Raw genomic sequence first — 26,262 nt, forward strand, 5'->3', positions numbered from 1 at the left:
CATGCATCAGGGCTCCCCACCAGAATGAGTTCCTGGGGGCAGATATACTACATTTATCTCTAAGCCTACAGAATCTAACCTTGGACCCAGCCCAGGGTGGAACCCAAGTATTTTGGTTAGGTGCCTGGGACAGGTGGACAAACAGATGGACGCATAAAGGAATAGATGGACATACAGATAGGTAGTTAGAGGGATGGGCAGGCGGGTATAGATGATGGATGAGTGGGTGGCTGGATAATTGACTTCTGGAGGAATAAGTAGATATGTGGATAAATGAATGAATGGGCGAGAGACAGATAAAGTAGTGAATGGATGAATGGGTGGATGGGCAAGTGGATAGATGGATGGATGAATTGATTCATTTTGGATGGATGGATGGATAGATGGATGGATGGATACGTGAATGCACTGTATGGATAGAAGGATCGTTTGATTCCCAAATGGACTAGTGAGTGACTAGGTTGATGAGAAAATGAATCCATCATTTCTTGGGTGGGCAGCCCTGGTCCAGGCATTGGTGTGCCCTACTCTCACCCGTAGACTAAGCAGCCAGGAGATGTCACCCAAACCTTCAGAGAATATGTGGAGACCGATCAACTTTTTCATGGGGGACAGGGTACTAATGTCCAGCACCAACAAGTCTGACTCAATATACACTCTGTTTGTGACTCAATATACACTCCAGGGCCATCATAGCTGGCCACACTTGCCCTTGACAGCCTCTTCCCTACTCCATGCCACTGGGGTCCCCTTGTGAAGTGGCCAGGTTTCTGTCTGCTCGGCAGGTGGGCCATTCTTTGGACAGTTAACTGCCCACCAGCAATTTCCTGTGGGAACCCCCTTTGTGCCAGTCTTAAGGATTCCAAGGATAAGCAATAGGCTGTTTCCACACTTGAGGAACTCTCCAGAGGAACAGGAAAGATTAGTGAGAGGCCATGGACCGCAGCCGCGGCACCTGCTCCTTAATGAGCTCCTTACGCACAATCAGCCAGTCTGTCTGTCTCTCTTCCTTCCTTCTTTTTTTTCTTTTTGGTACTGGGGTTTGAACCCAGGATGCTCTACTACTGAACAGCATCCTCAGCCCTTGTTATTTTTTTTTTGCTAAGTTGTCCAGGCTGGCCTTGAACTTGCCATCCTTCTGCCTCAGCCTCCCAAGTCACTGGGGTTACAAGTGTGTGCCACCAGGCCTGGCTACACATAGCATTTCCAAATTCTACAGCCACCCCCCAGGGTGAAATCACCCCCACTTTACAGATGAGAACTCTGAAACCCAGTCATGTCCCCAGGGCTGCATGGCTCAGTGGCTGAGTTGGGAGTTTGGACGAGGTGCGTTCTGCATGTGTCCCCAAGTCACTCAGTCTTTCTGTGCAACTCAGTGACCTCGTAGTTGACAAAGACACGGAGGGAGGAGGGGGCTCAGGCAAGGCTACAGAGCTATGCACAGAAGCCAGCCAAGGGAACGCCTGATGTTGGCTGCACTCACCAGATGCACCACAGCGGAGGGAGCCAGCCATCCAGGCTGAAGGCAAGGGTCCCCAGCTGGCAAGACACCAAAGGCGGGTGCTCAGGCTCCAGAACAAGACTGAGCCCAAGATGGTCCTCAGAGGTCACTCGTGAACTCAGAGACCCAGGGGTGCTGTGGCCACCTGTGAGCCAGCAGGCAGCTCTGAGAGCAGCATGCAGTGGCAGGTGACCCTGCTAATTGGGTGTGACATCACACAAATAAATGGAACAACTCGGTTAGCAGTGGGGAGCTGATGAGTGCAGCTTTCCACACGGAGACCAAGGCCCTCCATGGCCTCCGAGGGGCACATACTAGAGGAGGCCCGCCCTGGGAGGCAGAAGCAAGGACCGCTGCTGCCCTCTCGAAGTGCACAGCTCTGTTCTTAGAAGCCCCTCGATCCTGAGGCAGCTGTGCTTCCAGGAGCCAGGGGGACGCTGGCCGGCAGAGGCTGGGCCAAGGGCAGCCCCACGTGGGAGCACCCACGCGCCAGGCGCCTTGCCAGGGCCTGTAAGCCTCATCTTGTTTAATCCCCACCCCAGCGCCGGACGGGGGCTCGTTTCTGCGTGCTCACCCGCACCCTCCCCTTCACCTCTTTCCTTTCCTTTGTTTCTGTGGAGAGAGACGATCCTAACTGAATTCACAGACTTCTCTGCCTTTAAACTGTGACTTGCACGTACCCCCTTGTGGCAATCGACAGCCATGGAACCCTAAGTGCAGATGGGACTGCTGAAACTCAGAGAGGTGAGGGGATCGTCTTAGGTCAGCAGCCAGTAGGAGGCAGAATGTGACCAGGGTCCCTTCCCCACAGGGACTCCCGCAACACTCTCTCCCTACTCCCATTCAGGGACCTGTAGCGCCCTAGGACCTGTAGGCCCAAGGCCCTACCCACCATACTGGGGCCACCGTGGGCCAGTCACTCTTCTGCTGTCTCTCCCAGCACCAGGACAGCAGGACTCAGGAGCTGCCACCATTCCTGCAGCTGGGCAGCTTGTGTACCCTCTGCCCTTGATGCAGGCCCCCCGGAAAACAGCAGCAGCCAAACCTGCACTGGGTCAAGCCCCACCACAGAGTCACAGATGCCCCTCTAACCTGTCGCCTGGCCTTGGGCAAGTCTTTTATCTCCTGGTCTCAGTGGCAAACTCAGAGGACCTGGGAAGACATGGATTGTTAGAATGAAGGGGACCTACCGGCCACCTCCTCCCCTTTGTACCCTGGCGCCCCTCTAACCAGGCCTGAGATAGAATCTGGGGCCCAAGCACTCTGGCCCCAGAATTCTCACTCCCTGACCAGGAGGAGACCCTTCCCCACAATGCCAGCAGTCCCCAAGCTGAGGCAGACAGGGCCTGGAGAACCGGGAGGGCCCTAAGCCACATACGCCAGACCACAACCTGAGCACCATGTGCTTTGTGGTCTGCCTTCTCAGCTGAGGGTGGCCTCCCCTGCTCCCTGCCCTATTTGACTATGGCTGAGCTTGCTGGGAGTCCAGTCTGGGTTGGGAGCTTAGATGGGTGCTCATCAGGAGGGAATCCCCAGGCAGCCCATCCTGGGTCAGAGAGTCAGTCCCCAATCAGGGAGGCCTTGTGCCATCCTTCAGAACCCTGCAGGGTCCACCCCCTCCAACCCCAGCATCCAGAGTGGGCTTGAATACTTGATCTCACTGGCCTCGCCAGACCTTGGTATTCCTGTCTCTGCAGTGTGGCTGCTTGTCCCCTCCCTACAAGGTGAGGGTGGTCGATGTGCAGAGGAAGATGGGAGTGAGTGTGGGACCACTCACAGCCCACCCTGCCCCTTGGCCCCTCTCTGAGCATCTCCTGGTGAGGCTGTGTCCTCCCTGCCCCAGACCCCAGTGCAGCTCTTGCTGGCCTCACTCTGGGCACCTCAAGCCACCTCCTCTTCCTTCCCACAGCACCTACAGAATCCTGCCAACTTCCACAATGCCGCCACGGAGCTGCTGGACTGGTGTGGAGACCCGCGAGCCTTCCAGCGGCCTTTCGAGCAGAGCCTGATGGGGTGTCTAACGGTGAGTCTGGGCCTCTGCACTGCATAGTGTGTGTGGGGGGGGGGGATGCGGGCCTGTCCATATGCGAGGTAATGGGAGTGACAGCCGGGAAGACACTGTGCTGGTGGGGACGGCCCTGCCATGTATGCCCCCAATCTGGGTCTGATGGGGAGGTGAATTACATGAGTTTCCACACTTGAGACTCAGGGCTCGCTTGGGGGGTCAATGTTCTGTCATAGGCAAAGCAGCAAGACTCTGAGGGGTCTCAGCCATACTTTTATGCAATCCTTCAGTCACTCGGCATTTATTGACCTTTTTATTGCCTGCTATCCATTTATCCATCCACTCATCTATCTATTCACCCATCCACCCATCCACCTATTCACCCATTCACCCATCCACCCATCTACCTATTCACCCAACCCCCATCCATCCACCCATCCACCCATCCATCCATCCCATCCATCCACCCATCCATCCATCCACCCATTCACCTATCTACCCATCCATCCATCCCATCCATCCACCCATCCATCCACCCACACATCCATCCACCCATTTATCCATTCATTCATCCATCCATCCATCCACCCGCCCACCTACCCAGCCACATAGCATTCACTGAGCCCCCATCATGCCTGTCAGACTAGCAAAATGCACGTTGATTGATCCCTTGCTTACCCTGTGTGATCCCCTCTGCCAAGTCCTGGGCAGCCAGGCTGAAGACCACTTTGCCTAGCCCGATTTCCTCTTTCAAGAGATGATGACTGTGAAAGCCATGTACCAGGTGAGGGCAGCACGGAGAAGGGAGTTCCTCAACTGCCTGGAAGGTGCAGCAAGTCACAGAAAACTGAAAAGGCACATTTATACATACCTAGGGAATGGCCAAGCCCCTCTGGGGGCGGGAGCACGCTAGGCCGGCATATGCAAAGGCACAGATGCCCAAAGAACCTGGGGAACCGGGTAAAGCTCTAGGTACAAGCTGAGAGAGGCCAGGTCCAGGGCTTGTGGCATGATTCACCAGGCAGAAGAGAGCCACGTGGAAGCTGCTCACAGTAGGCAGATGTCCCCCACCACGTGGCCTGCATGCTTAAGTGTCCTCAAAGGCCTGAGCCAGCTTTGCAGGGAAGGCACGTAAGCAGAGAGCCAGGTACCTCCCCTCCCCAGGCCTGAAGAGGAAGGACCAAGGGTGTCTGGCCAGGCAGAAAAGTGGGTCTACTAGTCCAGGGGCACCATGTGTCCTGAAACGCTCCAGACAGGGAGACAAGAGGCCCAGCTTGGCCCTGTCTCAGAGGAGAAGAAATGGAGACCATACTTAGGGCTGCAGGGTAAGGCACCTATTTGGAGCCGGAGGCTAAGCCAGCCCACAGTGTTTTGGCTCCCTGAGTGCGCTCTGTGAGGTCAGCCCTGCAGACTCTCTGACCCAATAAGACTTTGAACTGGCGTCCCAAGGTCACACCGCCTTAGAATTGGGCCTGCCTGCCTCTAGAGGAGTTCCTTCCTAGCCATTAGGAATGCCAGACAGGGATGGAGCCCACACCCTCCCAGGAGCCCCCTGTTTGTCAGAAAAGACACCATATGGCTCCCTCAGGGCCACCAGACCAGATCAGGCAGCCACCTGCACTGCCCCTTCTTCCTCATCCTTCAGCCCTGGGGCGCTCCTCTCCCTCCCCCGACTCCCTTAATCCTCTTTGTGGGGATCCTGGTTCAGCCTAAGCCCATGTCCAGAGACAGATGTTGCCCAAGGTCCCCTCACCCCCACCCCAGCTGCCACTGGCCCAGAGGAAGGAGGAGGTAGGACCACACACAGTGAGTGACCCGACAGGCCACCACAGTCCCCTAGCCCACTGCCCAAGCCCGGCCCTGCTTAAATGGTGGAGACTCGAGACTGCGTCAACAGTGGCCCTGGGCAGCCGGGATGGACCAGAAACTGGCCCTTCCATGGCCCTGTCATTCATTCATTCAACAAACCTTTACCGAGTCCCTGCCATGAGCCAACTTTGCTAGACCCTTCAAGGAGCTGGCATATCTGTGGGGAGACTGACAATAACCCTGCGGAGGAATAAGCCAGGACAAGCTAGGGCCCCTTGGAGAGGGGCCAGGGTGTGGGTCAGCAAACCTCTCCCAGGGAGCTGACTTCCTAGCCAAGACTAAAGGAAGGTGCCCCAGGCAGAGGGAGTTGCCAGTGCAAAGGCCCTGAGGCTAGATCTGGTCAAGGAACCAAAAGGAGGCCTAAAGCAAGAGCAGCTGACTCAGGGCCCCTGGGCTGAGCAGGAAGAGCCTGGTGCTCTCCAAGGCAGTGGGGTGGCAAGAGATAGTAAGCAGGGGAGTGAAGAGGATGATTCATGTGGGAACAGGAGCTCTGTCAGGGAGCATCCCTGGAGGCAGGAATGGGGGGGTTACGGGGGGCTTCCATAGAGGAGGAAAACAGGGAGGACCTAACCCTAACTGCCTGGACAGAGGAGGCCATGGCTCTACCAGCAGGGGAGACTGTGGACAGAGGCACAGCCTCCCTGGCCTCCCTCGCTCTGCCCCCAGGTCAGGCGCTCTCTGGGCTGGTGGCCAGCTCTTACTCCCAACCCTCCAGCCATGGCTGCGGCGGCCTGAGTCTGTCCTTAGCCCTCAGCAGAGACAGTGGCAGGAAGGGCCAGAGAAGGCCACCTTCAAAAACAAGGCCACCTAGAGAGAGGGAGCAGCTTACCCCAGTCCCTGCCTGGGCCACTGACCCCCAGCAACCTCTTGGTCCTCCTGCAAATCCTCCCACCCCTGGGCACCCTTAGCCCTTGCACTGTCCCATAGAGGGAGGGTAGCTGGGGGAGATTCAGAGACCCCAGGGGACCTAGGCAGGGCAGGGTCACTGACCCTTACCCCCAACACACACCCATGCCAAGTCACACACTCCCCATCCAGGTGGCCGCCAAGCCCTCCAGGTGGCCCAGATCCCCTCCGTGATTTCTGGGAGCTTACTTTAAGGGTATAAATTAAAACCACTTAGCCTCAGGCAGCAAATGGACACGTTTTTTTGCCACTGATTTCTAAGCACCTCAGAGGCTGGGCCACCTCAGGGTTGCAGGCAGGGCCTGCCCCTCCCTCCCCTCACACCTCGAGAGAATTCAGGAAGGTGAGCAGGTCCCAGGCCCCTCCCTGGGGGGTGGTCTCTGCCCTAGACCACCCTTCCTCCCCAGGACCATGACCTTCTGACTCTGCTGGACCTTCCCTCCACCCCCTCCGCTGGCAGTGCTGAGCCACCCCTCTGGGTGTCCCGCCCACAGCTGGATGACCTCTCTGCCCTTGACCCTCACCCTCCCTGGAGGGCAGTGCGTTTGCTGATATGCTGGGGAAACTGGGAGGCTCTCTCTGGTGCTCAGGGTGCAGGGGGCATGGGGAGGGAAGTGAAACCCAGCTGGCTGTCCCCGCACCCAGTGAGGAATTCCCTGTGACCTTCCAGTGGCCCAAGGGAGCACGTTCACAGGCATTCACTGCATGTCACCCGCGCACCTGGTGCTGTCCTGTCATCCTGCCACCAAGGGACATGCACTCGTTTCACAGATGAGAAAAATGGATCTCCAAGAGGCTCAGTCCCTGGGTGAGGTGGGATAGTTAGCACAGGGCGGGAACAGACTCCAGGGTCATGTTTGGCTTCCAAGCAACAGCAGCCACGGCCACAGGTACCTGTCCCCGCACCTCTAGGTTGAGAAGGGTAGCCAAGTGGGAAACACGGGCTCAGCCCATGGGGATCGGGTGTAACCGTGGAGACGGAGCTGGAACACAGCCAGAGCCCAGCAGGCACAATCCTGGAGATGGAACCATTCTTGTACCTTCAGAGAAGAGGAATCTGAGACTCAGAGAGGTGAACTAGTTTGCCTTAGGCTGCCCAGGACCGGTGGGGCAGGAGTGGGGTCCGGGCCCCCCTTGCTTCCTCAGAGGCTGTTAGTCAGAGAGGAGCCTGGGGACCAGCCCCTCCAGGGAGCAAAGACCTCTCCAGCCTGTTCCTTGGCAGGTAGCTCACAGCTTGTCAGGGCAACGCACTCCCCCAGGGGACTGATGTAACTTAGCACATAACCTCAAGCACCCTAGCAAGGGGGAGCGGCTTACCCCAGTCCCAGGCTGGTACCACTGGTCCCCAGAGTGTAGGAGTCTCAGGAGGGCCTTCTGGGCCACCCAGACCTGCAGGACCCTGGCAGCCAGCAGAGGGCCTCTGCTCACCTCTGGCCTCTATAGGGGAGGGGGTAGTCATGCCCCATGGGCCCCTGCCAGACGGAACCTTGCCCACTGAGGTGAAACCAGGCCTCGCCAAGCTCCAGTTGCTTGAGTAGAACCGCAATAGAGCCAGGACGCGGCTGGAGTACAGCCCTGCCCCTCAGACCCCGCCTCTCAGAACTCTGCTCCTAGGCCCCGGGGAGCTGGGGCTAGCAGCACATGAGGCATTCTGGAGTCACAGGATCCAGCTTGGCTTGTTCTATCACTTCTATGCTGTGTGACCTTGAGTAAGGTCCTGCTGTCTCTGGGCCTTGTCTTCCTTGTCAGTGAAAGCAGGCTGTTGGAGCCAAGAGTCCTTCTGAAAGCCAGGGCTCTGGGGACTTGGCAGCCAGCAGACATGCCCTGCTTCCCTGGCCTGTGATCCTGCAGCCTGCACACAGCCCCTGGCCCTCTTGCCCAACGCAGCTAGTATTGTTTTTAAAAACCAGAGCAACAGGATTAGCCAGTATTGGCTAAACATGGGGACCTTTGCCTTCCTGCCCTGAACCCAAGGCCCTGGAGTCCTCCAGGCAGGTTGGGAACTACGGACTTAACCCTTTGTTGGCTGGAAAAGAGGTCCCATCATGGACAAAGCCTAGACTTTGCAGCCTAAGTGCCTGAGACCATGTTCTGCCTCTCTCCTTGATAGGGCTTGAGACGTAATCCATCCTTAGCTTCCTCCCAGGATAACCGATAACACCCACCTATGGCAAGGTGGCCTTCTGTGGCCCACAAAGCATTTACTTAGCCCTCCCTGGGAGCCAGCAATCTCGGGGTTCTGCTCAAGGCCACTGACCTTCCCCACCCAGCAGCCTCACTGCTACACCAGTCCAAACACTGCCGCACGCCTATGCTCACCGACATCCCACCCAAGGCTCTCCTGCCAAAGAAAGAGGGCACCGGAGGCAGTGCCAGAGCTGCAGCAGCCCCCAGCCCAGAAGCTTCCTGCCTCTCCTGAGAGTGTGCGCCTGCAAACTGGAAATCCTCCCCAAGCCAGAAAGGGTTGGGGACCTTGGTTTTCCGACTTGGACAGGGAGATGGAGGAGGAGGATGCCCTTACCCTGGGGTGGCCTAGAGACTCTGGGATAGGCAGAGGGGCAAAGAGAGCCCGTGGGAAACAGGCCTGGGGGGAGCAGGAGGCTTCTGGGTCAGGGGCTACTGTTCGCAGGGGAGAAGCTGGGCAGACATCCTAACGTGACAGCCGCCCTCTTCCTCCCAGCCCGGCCCGGAGCATTCCCAGGGGAGGGCTGGAGAGGGCCCAAGGCTCCGTTCCAAGAGACACTGGTGGTCCTGGGAAGGGGACTGACTCCTCCCTGGTTCAGCATGACACTCTCTGGACCTCCAGCATGTCCCTTTAGTTTAAATGAGGAGGTAGCCCAGAGGCGTGGTTTTCCCACCCTTTTTAGCCCTAGAGCCCCTGCAGGAAACCCCTAAAATAGAAACAATAAAGGGGAGCTATTCTGATGGATCCAGGGGCCCCTCAGAGGCTCTGGAGCAGGTGGCCCCTGGGAACGTGATGACTGCGTCACCCCTTTCTGGAGCGCAGGATCCCAGCACATCTGGGAGAATGCGCCTTTCCCATTCAGCCATGGCTGCCCCAGCTGCCTTCCACGCTTTACAAGGTCCTTCCTTCTTAATAAGGAAACCTAATTTTGGTGCTCTTAATGAGGAAGGCGGGTGGGAATGAGTAGATCTGGCAGTCATGGGACACCTGGGAATGGGGAGGGACAGTGGAACCAGATGGGCATAAGCCTCCAGAGTCTTGGTGGGGCCCCAGGAGCACCCTGGTTCCACTGCCCCCCAGGGAACTGGCAGCCCTCCCAGCGTTCCCTGTGGTGAGTTGGCTCCAAGGACATTGTCACTCTTATGGAGCGCTATATGTGCCACACCAGAGCTTGGAGTTGGAGACCCAGGCTGCATTTCTAAGCTGGGTGTGAAGGGCCACGGGGGGCCAGGCCTGGAGCCAGTGCTGAGTGGGGTTGCGTGCATCCACCCCAGCCAGGGCAGCCCAAAATCTCCCAATGGCTCTTCCCTGAGCTCTGGGGAAGCCATGTGTCCTAACTCCTTGCCTTTTCTGGGTTACAGAACCTGACGTCTGCGGGGCTGAGCAACAGATTGCCTTTCTAACAGGCTTCCAACATGTGCTGGTGCTGCGGGGAGTAGCGAGGAGTCGGGAGTGCCCACCATGGTGGGCGCAGGAGCTTGGAAGCGGCAGGGAACTATGGGCAGGGGAGGGCCCCTAGGTGCTAGGACTCGGAAGTAAGTTACAGAGCCCCACAGGTGGAGCAGAGAACTGGCCTCAGGCCACCCTAAAGATGGTCACAGGGCATTCCCAGCCAACAGCCAACTGGGGCCCTTGCTGAGTGGTGGAACAAGGCACAGTGGAACCCCAGCCCTGCTGACCTGGGGACCTGCCTTCACCAGCCGATCTCCCCTGTGCACCTGTGAAGCGGGCCTGTCCGCCCACCCCGGGCTCCCAGGCTTTGCACGAATGGTGACTCACGCCTGCCTTTCCTCTCTCCTGGCAGGTGGTCAGCCGAGTGGCAGCCCAGCAAGGGTTTGACCTGGACCTCGGCTACAGACTCCTGGCCGTGTGTGCCGCCAACCGAGACAAGTTCACTCCCAAGTCTGCCGGTAAGCGTCTATTGGCGTCTGTTCGGGTGTCATTGGAAGGTGGGAGGGGACCAGACACTACCAGGGCTGTCTGCCACCTGGGTGCCTTGGGTCATCTAGGTGTGGTGTGAGCTCCAAGGAGGAGCAGCTCAGCAGCCAGGCTCTGGAGCCCACAGGCGAGGGTCAGCCCTATGTCTGTCCCTGCACATGTTCGTGTCTTGGGGCACTTTAGATGCACTGCAGGGCCACAGAGGGCTCCAAGGCATGATGCACCCCAACAGCAGGCACTGTGCTGGTGGCAGGACATGCATCCTCTCATTCCAACACCACAATGACCCCTGGGCATAAGAATTTGGATCAGCCCCATTTTATAGGTGAGAAAACTGAGGCTCAGAGAAGCAGAAGAGGTTTCCCAGGGTCACTAAGCTAGAAAGCAACAGAGTTGGGATTCAAGTCCAGGCCTATACTCCAGAGTCAGCGTGCTAAACCTTTACACTCCACTGCATTCAAAAAACCCATTTCTTGAAAATCAAAACAAAATGAATCGATATATCCAGTGTTCCTAAAAGCCTGCCCTGCAGAAGCATCGAGCTTCCTGACCCCATCTTTCATAAGGGCCACAGAAGTTGCCAATCAACAGTCTGTCTATGGGGGACTTAAGCACATTAACAATGCAGTTTTAGCATGGATGCTTGGGTGCCGCTATAGTCCCAGATACTCAGGAGGCTGAGACAGGAGGATCTCTTCGGCCCAGAGTTTGGGGCCAGCCTTGGCAACAAAGTGAGACCTATCTTTAAAAAAAAAAAAAAAAAGCCAAGATAGAGTTTTACAGTTACCATCATCCTCATAACCTGGCTTAGACAGCAGGTACCCAGCAACCTTTACAGCGGACAAACCTGTGGCCTCTTAGCTGTCACATGCTGAGTGTTAGTCTCTGGGCCTCAGTTTATAGCCTCAGGAAGGCAGGAATGATGAGACCTGCCTTGCAGGGGTCATGGTAAATTCTAGAAATATATAAAGTATCTGGCACAGTGTCTGAATGTAAACATTCTTTATTGATTCAGGGCCGGTAGTTGAAGGGGGGCGGGGGGAATCGCGTGTCTTCTGCATGACAATAAAGCAGACAATTTCATTAGACTCACCAGTCAGTTCTTTGGTGTGTGTTTGGAAGTAGCCTTCAAGAAAATGCTCAGAGGAAGTCTCACAACGGGTTTCCATAAATCTGCTCATCCATAGTGTCTTGAATGCGGTTTACGCTCCCCTCCGCAAACACTTACAGTCCCCAAACGTGGGTGTGCTTCACTTAGAAAACCGTGTGTGAAGGTCTCGTGAGCCAATAGCTTCTCTGAAACCCCTTCTCCGCCAGCCTGAGCTGGGATATTGCTGTGCACAGAATCGCTTGCCAGAAAACAGTCTTGGAATCTCACAGGGAACGTCTATTCCTGTCGGAATCTGCAGTTTTAATAATAAGTCAATACAATTTAGACGAGGGAAAAATTGCATCTTAAGAAACGCGTCTCTCATGCGCCTGTTCTGTGCAGATACGGACCAGGACTGAGGTCACCAGGGGAACCAGACAGGGTCCCGCCTGCAGGAACTGATAGTCTGGGGTAGGGCTCTGCAAATTTTTTCCATAAAGGACCAGATGGTGTCTATTTTAGGCCTTGTGGGCTACAAAAGCAGTCATAGATGATATATAAAGGAATGTGTATGGCTAGTTCCAATAAAGCTTTATTTATAAAAACGAGTGATAGCCAGTAGCTTCCTGGCTCCGGGCCTACAGGAAGAAGAAGCCATTGATCAAATGATTACAGGAGCGTGTGTGTGCATGCACGCGTGCATGTGTGTAAGTCAAGCTGTGTTAAGTGCTGTGAAGCAGAAGTCATCAGATGACGTGGCAGTGTTGGGGGCACAGACCACCATGGGGTCAGGGGACGCTTTGGAAAGTTAAGAGTTTAGTGGGTAAAGAAAAGGAGGGCACAGTCCTTCGTAGGTGAGGGGGCATCCTGTGCAAAGGCCCCGAGTGAGGAGGGAGCATGGCTTTGTGTCAGACTAAGATAATGGTAGTGGTTCTGGAACCCCGAGTTGGGGGACATGTGGCCAGGGTGAGGCGGGTGAAGGCAGCAGCTCAATTCGCAGGGCCCGTCTTGAAGGTCGTGGTCTTTGTCCTAAGGGAATGGGAACATGGTTAAATCCTCATTTTGTAAAAACTTATTCTGCTACCAAAGAATAAATTGCACAGAGGAGTGGGGGTGCTGGTCAGCTGGCAGGTCACTGGTGAGTTTGGGGTGCTGGAAAGGAAGACAAGAGTGGAGTGAAGGGAAGAGAAAAGGAGATCTAAGGGGCAAAACCAGACTGGTGCTGGAGCTCAGTGGTAGAGAACTTGCCAAGAATGTGAGAGGCCCAGAGGTTGTGGCCTGCCCCCCTGCCCGCCCCCCCCCCCACACACACACACAAAAGGGAGGGCGGGGAAGGGGCCCCAAATCAAGACAAAGGATGCACAGCCAGAGAGGTAAGGAGAACAGAAGACTGGGCTGCCCCAGAAGTCTCAGCTTGGCCCTGTGGAGGAGGAGGGGCTCAGGGCCCTGTGCTCCCCCTCCTTGGCAGAGAGAGGAGGGGGCTCTCCTAAGCCCTGGCCTTATTGGCACGCGCAGGGTATTTTCCTGTGGTTTGCCACAATTCTCAGCTTTGCAAGACATCTTCATTGATGGATGAGGATACTGAAGCTCAGAGAGGCCCTGTGACTGGCCCAGAGTCACACATCTCATAAATGATAGAGCTGGAACTTGAACTCTAGCCTGACTCTGAGCTGAGGGCTGTTGCCTGTTCAATCACAGTTGACTCTAGGGCTGGTCAGGGTTCTCCATTAGGAGACTTCTGCTTCCTGTCCCAGGATCTGGGAAGCCACTCCCCTCGGATGAGGCGTCACATGTGCGGGGCTCTCTAGCCAGACCCCATGCTCCTAAGGTGGCGTTTCCAGCATCACTTCTCCTGAAACAGGGAATCCTTCTGTCCTTTACCTGCAACTCCAGCTGTGCATAGCTCTTAGCAGGTCACAGAGCCCCTTCTCATATATTGTGTCCCATGAGTCACATGATGTGTCCCAGGACCCCCAGATGAGTTCTCAGACACCCATTCTGCCACTGGGAACTCTGAGGCACAGCAAGCCTGTGGCTTGGCTGTCACTTGAATTCCCTCCCTAGGAGTCCAACCCTTGTCGGGCTGACAGCCATGACCCACCACCATTCCCAGCCAGTGAAGTCTGGGTCATCCCCCTGCCTGGAAGCGCAGGGGGTCATCTGAGTGGGCCTCAACTGCTGGTTTCATTCACGGAATGCAGGATCTGCTGGGGACAGGCTGGGACATAAAACAAGCAGAGGCCACAGGGAGCAGAGCAGAGACCCCAAATTTAAAGGGCAGCTTGGTGCTGGCCCCTCCTTGGCCACCCTCCCCACCTGGGAGCTGTGCCCTGGCCTACAGAGAGGGCACACACACCCTCAGCTGTCTCTGAGCACTCAGCAAGCTCTCTAATGTGGGACCCCCCAATACCTGACCACATGGGTACCGAGTGAGTGCCACTTCCTGACCTCCATCTCTCCCCAGCTTGGCATCCTCCTAACTGGCCCTCACTGCCCGGCAAGGCTGCCTCTCCTGGGGCTCCCCTTGCCTCTGGGGTAGGTGCATGTCCTGTAGTACCCTGCCCCTGGTGTGTGTGTGTGTGTGTCCCTCTCAGACCTCTCCCGGGTGGCCTCTGCAGTTACAGAGCTCTCTGTCCCCAGAGCCTCTGTAGCCAGCCAGCTGCTTCTCCTCCCTCCGGTGTCTGTGTCTGTCTGGGCTCCTGCTCTGTCTGATCACTGTGCAGCTTTCCCAACCCTCTGTCTGTCTATCTCTCCCTTCCATGTCTAGCTTCCCATTGCTTTCTTTCTGAATTTTCTCTAGGTCTCAGACTTGTCCCCTGTGTGGTGTGTCTGTGGCTATGTGCATATGCGCACATCTCTGTGCGGCGCATGTGTGAGGTACGCGGCTGTGTGTACGCGTGCATGCCTGTGCATTTGGCTGTGTCTGATGTGTGAGAGTCTGCACGTGTCCCTGTGTGTGGTGTGTGTGTGTGTGCCTCATGTGCACAATTGTTTTTGTGCTGTGTGTGTGCATGGCCGCCTGGGTGGGTGCCTCCCCTTCCCCTCCTCCGGCCCCATCCCTGTCTGGCTGGTCAGGAGCCGGGCTGGGCCAAGGAGCAGGATGAGCTCATGCGGCACAGGAGAGGAGCTTTGTCAGGATGGCTGGCGGTGAGCCGGGCTGGGCATCCGTCTGGGGCTGTGGAGCAGGAGCTGGGCCTGGGGGCAGCATTGCTGCAGCGTGTGCCACGTGTGTGTGCGTGCATGCATGTGTGTGTGTGTGAGAGAGAGAGAGAGAGAGAGGGAGAGAGGGGAGCTGGCGCCTGGAGCCGCAGACACTGCAGCAGCCAAGGCGGGCGTCTGCACGTGGGGCCCTGGTACCCAGCCCCCAGCCCTTTGTTCTGGTGCAGCCTTTAGCCTCTGCTCACAGGGGAGCAGGAGCGCAGGCGCGCACAGGGCCAGGATCCTCCTCATCGGAGACTCCTGGGGCAGCTGCTTCCCCACACACACCTAGAGCAGAAGGTCACCTGCCCCGCCCCTGCCTCCACCTCCTCCCTAATGCACCCACCCTGCCCCCACCCGCCCGGCGTGCCAGCCCTCAGCAACTTGGCAGGCAGCGCTGAAATGTCAGCCTCATCACGCTCATCTGTCCACGCTGGCTACGTGGGTGAGAGCACCAGGCAGTCGCCATGTCCAAAGTCCCCGGGAGCCATCATGCCTCAGCTCGTGTCCATGCTTGAATAAATCTGTGTCACCTCAGCTGACCCCACTGAGCAGCCAGTGTGTGTTGAAGTAATGGAACAGGGAATGTCAGAGCCCCGGAGGTAGAAAGTCCAGGGATCAGAGAGGGGAGGACCCACCCCGAGTCACAGGGAAGCCCAGGGGGCCTGGGGGGCCCACTGCCTTTCCTAGTGCCCTTCCTGTTTCCCTGAGGTGTGACGGCTGTGTCACCTGGGCTGTTGGTAAAGTCAACATGTACACAGCGCTGTGGGAGGCAGGGGCATCCCAGGGCCATCTTGAGAAGCACCATTGGGCATTTGGAGAAGGACCATAGAACTCAGGAGAGTGGAGAGTGGTCAGGGCAGGAAGGGGCAGTCCCTGAAATCATGAGGAGGAGGCCAACCTTCCTTAGGGACAGGCGGAGAATGTTTGTCAATCAGAGTGCCGATTGGCCTTCGTGGGCTGGATGCAGCCTGCAGATACCTGGGTCAGACTGCTCAGTAGTTTTAGAAAGTGATTATCAGTTGCCCATAAATGCTCTTTAAGAGAGGGCCCTGTTGGGTAAATGTCTGACTTCCTTTGAATCGAAGCCTCGAGACCACATTCCCTAGTGACTAGGTTAGGGTAATACCCCCTGGAGCAGTGCTGTGCCCAGCCCCCCTCCTCCCTATTGTCTTACACCCAGTGCATTTGAAGACCAGCCTGGCCCTGTGACACATGTGTCTGACCTCTGTTCTAAGCACACTCACACATCCCAGCCCAAGTAGGCTGCTAGCTTATGTCCCCATGCGTCTGCTTGGTCGGGTCTCCTTGGCATGCTCCCCAGAGGAGCGAACCGTCATGGGGCATGTCACAGGTCACAGGAGGTAGACTGAGACATGCTCTGGGCCCCAGCTGGCCCTGGAGATGAAGAATCAAGAATGTGGTGTCCCCTGCCTCACCCCTCTCTGTGGCCTGCAGTCTACTTAGGAGGGGCTTGGGAGAGGCTTGTGCAGGCTTAGAGAGAGGCCCTGACCCCAGGGGCACTAGTGTCCTGCCATTCACAGAGGCTGGGCTGGGACTCAGGCATCAGAGGCCAGCCAGGTGGTTCCCATGTCTTCTACTCAGGACTCCTTGAGCCAGGAGGTCGCTGCGGTTTCTGGCTGTCTTTGAAACCAAGCCTTCGGGCTCTCACCTTGCAAATAGGGGACTCTCAGACCCCTGTGGTGGTGGGGACATTTCTTGTGACTCTCGAAGGCCTGACTCCTATCTCCACCTTTACATTCCCTCTTAGCCTCTCCCCACCCTTCTCTGCCTCTGCCCTCTCCACACAGCCGCCTTCCCGTCACCAGGGAGGACAAATGGCCTCATTCAGGGACACCCTGCCAGAGCTGTCTCTCTAAGACAAAGCTGTGCGCAGCTCTCCGTGAAAAACGGCTCACGGCCGCCCAGCGAGCAGGCGGGATTGGTGGGTGCAAATTGCAGGGGATTTGTTAACTCTGCTGGCTCCCCCGAGACAGCAGGTAGGCGAGGCCATGCCCTTGAAACACCAGGCTGCCCAGCAGGCTGGGGCACCCTTCCAAGGCCAAGGACAGACTTCCTCCTGGACACTACCCCACCCCCACATCTGAGCTCAGCAGAGCTGGAATGTAGGAGAGGGACATGGCTTCCTTCCTCCTGCTGGGCCGTCTCTACCCCTGAGTCAGGTCCCCTGGAAAGGGCTCTGGACTTCATCACCAGGCCCAAGGGCACTGGAGGCCAGATCTGTGCCATGGAGAAAACCTGGCCCTTGCCCCTGCTGTCCACACTGTAGGGGGGTCTGGGACTCTTACCAGCACACCCATTTATAGAGGAGGAAACTGAGGCTCTGGGAGGGGGAAAGACAGACCCAGCTTACAAGGCTCCTGCTACCAGAAGCAGGATTTGCTTCCAGGAGGCCAGGGCTGTTGCTCAGGGAGCTACCCAAACTTCTGAGTGACTATGACTGGGCAGTCTGTCTTGGGGCAGTAGCCTTGGCCTTTCCCCTCCCCCCTCGTTCCCTGAGGGATGAGCCTGGGATCAGAGTGACCTCTTGGAGAAGAGGGACAGCAGGAGGAGCTTTGTGAGCAGACTCCTCCCAAGCCAAGGAATTGGGGAGATAACTACTGAAAGGTCCCTGGGGTGCACAGTGAGGAAGGGCAGAGCCACCCCAGAAATGAGAGAGGGCTAAGGATTTCCATGGCCATTCAAAATAAGACCTGTGGGAAAACGCTTAGAACGTAGTCATATTATTAACGTCTTAGAACAGTTACAAAATGGTCTACGGGGTATGATCGCAGCCAGGTACAGAAACAAAACATGAGTGCATCTAGGCACAGAAAACAGATGGGGATATCCGAAATGTCAACTTATAAATAATAGATCTATCTGGATGAGGGCGTGCATGTGACACTTCTATTTCCCACGTTTTCTGCAGGGGACAGGTATTCTGGAGCAGTGAGAGTCATTGTGGCCTTTCTTCAGAGCTCAGTTGCAGTTGGCAGGGGTGGGTGAGACTGGAGAGCCCTGTCTCCTGGCTGGCTCAGCAGTTTCCCAGGCACAGCTCTCTCGGGTTCCCTGAGAGCCCCAGGAGTCAGGCCTCAGCTTGTCCAGAGGCCACCCTTCCTGCCTCCCTCACATCTGCCAGATTAGCTCATGGTTGCCACTCCCACCCCTGCAAGGGTGTGTGAGGACAGTGCTGCCTGAGGTCCAGCCAGTGGACATGGAATTTCCAGGCTTTGGAGTGGGGGTATCTCTGGTGGGGAGAGGGCATCTGAGAGCCGGGGACCGTAACAGGTGGACCCTTCTCAAAATGGGCCTGCTCCTCTTACCCAAATGGCAACCCTAGTCTAGAGCTCCTGCTGGGAATCCACGCCACCCCCCAGCCTCCTGGTTGGGACAGGGGGTCTGGAAGTGGAGGGGTGGGGGGATTCATGAGGCCAAACTGCTGCAAGATTCCCACAGAATGTCACATTTCTGAGATTGGTTTCCCCGGATGCAGACCCTGAGATGAAGCTTCCAGGGCATGACACTTCTTTAGGAGAATTCCGGAAAACACTGATAGAGAAGTGGAGGAGGTGAGACCGGAAGGGGAGGAAGTTAAGGAAGAGTGTGATTGGTAACTAAGTTGCTGGCAGTGGACACCTGGGACTCAGTCCTGCCAGGACCTCTGGCAGACAAAGGAGAATGCTCCCCTACCACCTGAGCCTCGGGGAGAGGAGGTATTTATCCACCACACCATGGCCATTATTGGTTGAAGGCTGCTTGGGGTAGGTGAAGGAACCTTCCAGCATTCACACAGCTCTGTGTGAGGACAGACAATGCCCAGGCAGGGTCATGGAGTACAGTGAGCAGAGGGTGGTGGACAAGGCACCTGCAGGGCCTGCCTGGAGGCCTGTCCACATTTCAGTCCTCTGAACACTCCCCTCACCACCTCAGCCGATTCCCATCAGCTCGGATTATGATCGTATTGTTCATAGTTTACTCACTTATTTTAACTTCCACATGGAAATTGTAAAAGGACGTTTTATTACCGTAACTGGAGGGCCAGGCTCCCTTGCCACATTCAGAAGCTGTCAAAATGAAGACAGTAGAAGCCATGTCTTGTGCCTGAGTTGAGCTACGGGTGTCTGTTCATCTGTTCAACAGCTAGAGCCTGGGCCCCTTTTCTCCCAGTTGTAAGGAGAGATGAGAGAGTTCAGGAAAGGGTTAAGATGCAGCTCAAAGTAGGAGTGACTACACCCTAAGTTGGAGGATGGCTGATGAGGCAGTGATTTCCTCACGGGGGCCCATGAGCACCTTCGTCATCCTACTGGCCACGTCATCTCATCCACACATGAGGATGCTCTTGTCAAAGGACAACCCCGAGGGAGAATGCGGGGACATGGGGAGCCTGTGCCCCAACAATTTCTCCCTCCATTCGGGACCTCTGCACCATTTCATGGCTGCAGGACTTTGAAGGGCAAGGAATGATTAGCTTCCGGGGCCAGGTCCACCCTTTTCTAAGCAGAGGCCTGCAGACACATAGAAATGCAACACACACACACAGGCCTTGCTCTTGTGGTTTGAAATAAATGTCTCCATTCTGACAGGAATCCTGCCGTCAGGGTCCAGCTCTGTGAAACCCCAAAGCAGGCTCATTTCCATTTTAAGGAAGAAACTGAGGCCCTCAGGGCTGGTCAGGTGGTCTCTGCAGAAGCAGAAATGGGGATCAAAGCTCCGACATCCCTGCCAGGGACCCACTGGTGCCTCCAAATAACTGGAACAGACTGTCTGGAGATGCAAGTCCACAGTGTTATCACCCTGAAGGCACCACAGTTGTCACTCTGCAGGCACAAGTCTGCCTTTCTGAGTCTTTCCGTATCTGCCTCCTGCCACCCAATCCAAAGGTACACTCAGGACAGAGGTCCTGCCAAAACAATCCCCCTGCACTCCCCCAGGGTGCCCTGAGGATGCTATGGCTTAATAAAGCCATCAGCAGCAATTAATTCTGCAGAGAAAAGAGCCAGGTAAGAGGATTAAGGAAGCCAGAGCTTTGGTTTTTAAGATGGAGCTTAGCATCCTCGCCCCCAGAGGAGGGATTTCAGGGGATTCGAGGGTGTGAGAATGAAATGGAGCAGGGGCTTGGCAGGAAGTAGGCAAGTTGGTTATGGAACTTTCTTAGCAAATGTTGCAAGCCATTGCCTTGTAAATACCTTCTGGGTTAGACAGACAGGAATTAACAACGGTGCAGTCTTTATCAGTCTTGCCTATTTAGACTGACATGGCTGGGGCAAGTTAGAGAAGCACATCTGGATTAGGAACAAATCTGATCTATATCCCCTTTTAGTCAGGACACAGCAAACATGTGATCAGCGAGTATAACTCACTTATCTCACCTCCTGCGACTCGAGTCTGCCCCGTTTTCCAGGTGAGGAGACTGAGGTTTAGAAAGGTGAAGTCATTTGACCAAAGCAACCTTATTACAAGGAGCCAGAGTTGTGACTACATACCAATCTGACCTTAAAACCATCTGCTGACCCTGCTCTCTGAACAAGTTAACATGAAATCCTGGGAGAGACATGATAATGACTCATAACACCTGTCAAGATCACCTAAATTGTTTGCAGGTGGCTGTGTTGAGTATGTGACAGTGATTTCTCCCCATGGGTAGGTTGAACACCTTCCCGTCGTTGGGCTCATTCGACACTCACAGCCCTGCAGGTGAAGAGGAACAGAGAGCTTGGCCTGGCCCCAATTTCAAATACTGTCTCCAGAAACCATTCAGCTATTTCCTAGAGAAGAGGAATAGTTAAAACATGTGTTCTGTGGAGCAGCCTTCCTGCTCTGAATTCCACCTACCAGGTTAGAAATATCACCTAACCTCCATGAGCCATGGTACCCTCATTTATTAAGAGGGGATCCTACCAATGCCTACATCATAGGCATTAAGTGAGTTCACTTACACAGGGCCTGTTGTCTAGAAATTGTTGTATATGTGCTAGTAATTTTATCTTACTCATGGGTGTGGCCCTCGCCTGTCCCCAGGGTCCATCTGACATATAGGTCAGGGAAGAGGGCCCTGGCCAGCAGACTTGGCCCTCTTGCCCAGCATGAGCTGCCAGGTCATAGCATGCAGAAGAGCAAGTGCTCCAGGGGACCAGGCCCTAGAATCTCTGGGTCTCGGCCTGCAGGACCCCTGATCCAGCTCACCTCCACCTTTTAGCAGCTCTCAAATCAGGCCGAGGGAGCTTCTGGGATGGGGTTGATCTCAAGCACAGGGTGAGCCCAGTGCCTAGGGCAAGCTTCAGGATCAAATGACATGGTTTTGACTCAGCTCTGCCACTTCCATGTTATATGTGACCCCAGCTTTGTCTTCCAGCCTCATAAAATGATGGATACAAAGTACATCACACAAACAGACATCTCACAGGGCTCCCCACACAACAGTTTTGATTACTTATTAAGTCCTGCTTGGCAGTCCAGGCTTTGTGAAAATCACTACACCTCTCTAAAGTTGGGGTCCAGCAGATCTAGAATTCAGGTCTCTTGGCTGGAGCAGCGATTCTGTTTCCATGGCAACCCAGCTGTCTCTCAAGAGACAATCTGGATGGCGTCACCCTGGCAAGGTGCTCTGCAAGATGGTAATTCCCCTCACTGGGGACAGGGTGGTGGCCAGCCAGGTGGCTGGAAGGCAGCAGAGCCATCTTGGCCATGCCAGCTGCAAGTGCTGTTCCTGGGCCCAGAAAGATACAGAGCCCAGAGCTTGGGAGCTCCGTCCAGTGGCTCTCCTTGAAGAGTCGTGAACAGATGCTTCATTTTCTTCCTAGGAACATTTCCTGGCTTGTTGAGGCTGGCCAGGTGGGAAGCACTGCCCCGGGCTGGACTCCTGCAGGGAATTCCAGGGGACCCAGTCTCACCTGTTTGAGATGAAGAGACACTATTGTCTCTGGCAGGAAACAGGATTTACTGGGGGGAAAAATTAGGAGTCTGCCTTTCATACAAGCTCATAATTATAATGACAGCAGAAACTGGGTGCAAAGGATAAACTAAATTCACCCCTGCCACACAGCACCTGGTTACCTATGAAGTGCAAACTGTGTGATTGACGTTAGGTAACCCTAGAGATTTTCTGCACCCTCAAAGAACTTGCAGACCCAGACCAGGCAGGGACATGCTCAGCAGGTAGACAGTGTCAACAGGCCCATATCACAGGGTGGAGAAGCTGAGAGGCAGGAATGCAGAAGCCCCTGGGCCAGCCACTTCCAGCTGGAAGTTCCCAGCCTAGACTGAGCAGTGGAGGACAGTTCAGGGACAGCCACCTTCCCTCCCTTTAGGAACATGAGCCCTTTACAACAATTCAAGATGAAATGTTCCTGTCCTTTTCCAGAGGAAGAGACTGAGACTCAGAGAGGTTCAGTGGCATGTTCAGAGTCACACAGCTGGGGAGGGGCTGGGTCAAAATCAGAACTGGGTCAGCCTACCCTCGGGGTTGCTGCCATTTGTGGTATGTCGCCAGGGGGAGGCTCCATTTCCTGGAAGCCCGAGGCCTCTTTCTGAGTCCAACAGTTCTTTACCCTCACTCCGCTCCCCTCCCCCACTCCCTCCCACATTCCCTTCCCCATTCCTCTTTTCTTTCACTCTGTCTCCTTCCTCCTCTGTCCCTCTCTCCCGCGCTCCTGCTCTCCTTATTTCCTTTGTCTCTTCCTTTCCCCCTCGGGACCACAGATTCAGGCACCACTGATCCTGCTGGCTACAGCTCAGCTCAGCCACAGAGCCACTGCCAGCCTCTTGCTTTAGGCCCCAGGACCACTGTCCAAGGGGCACATGGCTCTGGTCCAGCCCTAGAATGCTTGCTCTGCCCCCTCCTGAGCACTCCCCGCTCAGGAAGTGACATAATTGCAAATATCCCCATTTCCTCCGGGCCCCATGTGGTCTTGAGCCCCTCTCAGATGTGTGCCCCAGATGTTTAGAATCACTTCCTCTAATTAAGCGTCTGCAGAGAGGCAGGGGACTGCCTGTGCGCAGGGCACACGCCTGTGCAAACTGGGAAGAGAGGAAATGGGAACTTGCCGTCCCCATGCTCTGGTGGCGGGAAATTGGTGCGCCTTGAGCTCCACGGGGAAGCCAGGCAGGCTGCAAAGTGCTGTGGGGAGGCCCAGGCTCTTGATTGTATGGTGTGGAAGCCTGGATGGTCCCCTTGGGAGAGATTCACACCCACTGCTGGGGATGGGGCCTCTGTGTCTGGCTCTCCAAATAACTTCTGTGTCTTCTGAAGGAGAGTGCAGGTCAAGAGTCCTGCACTCTGGAGAACAAGTGTAGGAAATTAAGGTGGCCCCAAGGCCAAGGTCAGGTCTCCTGAGGGCAGTAGGGCTCCAGTTGGGCCAAGGCTAGATTTGGGGGTTCTGGTCCCATCTCTGCCTTGGGTGGGAAGGGCTGCCATAGCTCTGTGTCAGATTTGCACGTCCACCCAGCCAGACAGGTGATACAAAGGGGGCACCTCAGCGGGAGGAAAGAAGCAGGTCTGGGGAATCAAAGCTCCCAGCCCCCTCAGCAGGACAGCCATGGTGCCAGGGTCCACCTGAGGCCACATGTAACACATGCTCAGAACTGCCAGGATGGGGATTCTGCAAGAAAGCAAGTGTTTTTTCTTTGTTGCTGGCCACCTCTTATTTAAGACACTATGACCAGCCCAGTGTGGTAGAAAGGTGGCTCTCAGTGGCCAGTGAAGGCATCAACCCTCTATCACTTGAGCCATCGTCAGGGACAGATGATGACTGATGCAGGAAGGCAGGTCAGTCCAGAGAGAGTCTGTCCTGGCTTTGCCTCCTTCTCTCTTCCTTTTGAGCTACGTGGCTTTATTTATGGATTTATGGGTGCCGAGGAGCAGGCCCAGGCCCTTGCACATGCTAAGCCCACACTCTTCCACTGTCCTACACCCACCCTGGTGCTGAGTGGCTTTATGGAACTGACGTGACCTCTCTGAGCCTCAGTTGTTGCATCAAGAAATGGGGATACCTCTCTCTCAGGGTTATTTGTGTTGAGGAGTAGATGGGATGAGGTAGGGAAAAGCTGTTTGCCCCAGGGGCTGAGACAGCACCCTCCCCACACAGAAAAAGAATCACATGTGGGAGGAAGGACTCGAATAGGGAAGAAGATGGTGGGCAGGGAAGGGGCAGCAGGAGGACAGTGCCTTTGGGGAGCTCTTGAGGCAACCTTAGGTGTAAATAAGTATGGGCAGGAGTGCTGCGTTATTCTTACAATTGCTCTCTGACATGAATGTAGGCACTAGAGGAGTTTTTAGGATCAGTTGACCCAATCACCTACTTTTATCTGAGAAGAGACTGGCACAGAGGAGGGACACAGTCTTCCTAGTGTCCCTTTCATGCCAGAGGCCAGGCTGGCAACGTCAAGGACTCATCACTAGTACTCTTCCTGTTACTTAGTTACTGCCCCCAGCACTAGTACTTTCAATTACTACAGTTGCCATCTCGACTGCTGCTATTGCTGTGATTACCACCCACCTGTGGCTTTAAATACTATTATCCTACCGGGTGGGCATCTCCAATCTGAAGTCCAAAATCCCATACTCTGAGGGCTGACATGGTGCTCTAAGGGGACAATTCTACACCTGATCTCATGTAGCAGGACATAGTCAAAACAAGGTGCCCTAAAAATGTGGAAAAAAACCACCTCCAAGTGGGCTGGGGATATAGCTCAGTTGGTAGAGTGCTTGCCTCACATGCACAAGGCCCTGGGTTCAATCCCCAGCACCATGAAAAAAAGAAAAAGAAAAAAAAATCACCTCCAGGTTATGTCTATAATTTGGATATATCTAACACAAGAGAATTTTAGTTTAAACTTGGTCTCCATCCCCAAGATATCTCATTTTTTTAAAGAGAGAGAGAGAGAATTTTTTTAATATTTATTTTTCAGTTTTCGGCAGACACAACATCTTTATTTTATTTTTATGTGGTGCTGTGGATTGAACCCAACGCCCTGCACATGCCAGGTGAGCGCATTACTACTTGAGCCACATCCCCAGCCCTCTCATTTTGATCTCAAAAAAAAAAAATCTGAAATCCGAAACACTTCTGATGTCAAGGATTTCAGTGAGGGATAGTCAACCTGTACTGTTATTACTCAATTAAGCAGTTAGCTTTTACTGAGTCCTTACCATGTTCCAAATGCTGGGGAAAAGAGCTCACAACCATCCCCTCCTGCATCATTACAAAAATCTTAAGCAGAGGCTGGGACTCGATGATCTTAATAGTAAACTCTTGTGATCCTGGTGACGCAGGAGACTGAGGCAGAAGGATCACCAAGTTCTAGGCCAGCCTCAGCCACTTAGCAAGACCCCTAAGCAACTTAGTGAGACTCTGTCTCAAAAAAATAAAAAAGGTTGGGGACATAGCTCAGTGGTAAAGTGCCCCTAGGTTCAATTCCCAGAACGAAAAAACAGAAAAGAAACTGTGACTCAGAGAGGTTAATGACTTCCTCAAGGCCACCAGCTAGCAAGTGGCCAGGCTAGAATGCAGATCCAGGAAGTCCATCTCTAGGCACACCACACCTGGGTCTCCAGTCCACCTCGCCTCCCAGAAGGAGGAAGAAGGCCTGAAGAGGCCCCCAGATGCGTGGAGGCCTAGGGGCACCCCGGGAGCAGCGTGGCTTACGACTCAGGCCAGAGGGCAGCTGCCTCCTTGGGGGATCTGACCGTCCCTGTCCTGCCTCACCTGGCCAACCTGAAATTCCTCTGTCCGCCTGTTCATTCACTCTGAGATTTGACCACAGCAGAGGAAGACAGGGGGCCAGGTCCCAGACTCATACAGTTCTGACTATCTGAGCTTCCAGCTCAGGACCTCACCAAGAGGGGTCTCCATCCTCCTGGTCAGGTGTCAGTAAGTGGACATGTCTGGCCTGTAGGCTCACTCCAGCCCCTGTGATCCGAGGGGATGCTCGTCACAGCCTGTAGTACTGTACCTCTTGCAGATGAGGCACCCATCCCAAAGCCTGGAAACCCAGGGACTGTCTAGAAAGATCTAGAATTTAGAGGTATATGAGGTCATTCAGTCATCCATTCAGCAAGCACTCATTGTGTCACCATGCCCCCAGCTCTGTGCTGGGCTCCTGGACATAGTGTAAGTAAGGTGGCCATCATCCTCGCCCTCCAGGGACTTGAAGCTTGACAGGCAGGACAGACGTGCAACAAGTGACCTCTGACAGTGGCTTTGTCAGCATCATGATGGTTCTATGAAGGACAGTGGAGGGGGGGCTCAAGGAGAAGAGTTTAGGGAAGGCTTTGCTGAGAAATAACCCTTGCTGGGAGGCTCCAAAGCGCAATCTGCCCGGAAAGGAGGGCAGAGAAGGGTACCGCTGGCAAAGGAAAGTGTTCAAAGGCCCCCCCTACAGGTGGGCTCCACTCTCCTCCCCACGTCTTCTGACCCTGTCCCATCTGTAGGATGGGAACAGTGCCACTTGCCCCTGGGGTTCCAAGCATCCAAGAAGGGAAGCACGATACAGGTTCTGGCGCCCAGCGCTGGTTCGTTGAAAGCCTAGGGAACCGGAGGCTGCCTCTTGGATCCTGGCTTCCAACCACC

The 26,262-nt window shown here is 55.1% G+C and overlaps 1 protein-coding gene across 5 annotated transcripts in view; it reads left to right on the forward strand.

Annotated features, from left to right (window-relative positions):
* Window positions 1–26,262, forward strand: part of Zmiz1 (zinc finger MIZ-type containing 1) — a 215,889-nt gene that overhangs the window by 117,880 nt on the left and 71,747 nt on the right. For all 5 annotated transcript variants that reach the window (XM_077798564.1, XM_026390187.2, XM_026390190.2 and 2 more), the window contains 2 exons: window positions 3,411–3,524; window positions 10,271–10,376. In XM_077798564.1, coding sequence (XP_077654690.1) covers window positions 3,411–3,524; window positions 10,271–10,376 — 220 coding nt within the window. The remainder of the gene's footprint in view (window positions 1–3,410; window positions 3,525–10,270; window positions 10,377–26,262) is intronic.

Source organism: Urocitellus parryii, chromosome 5, assembly GCF_045843805.1.
Source record: "Urocitellus parryii isolate mUroPar1 chromosome 5, mUroPar1.hap1, whole genome shotgun sequence".
Taxonomy (NCBI): Eukaryota; Metazoa; Chordata; class Mammalia; order Rodentia; family Sciuridae; genus Urocitellus; species Urocitellus parryii.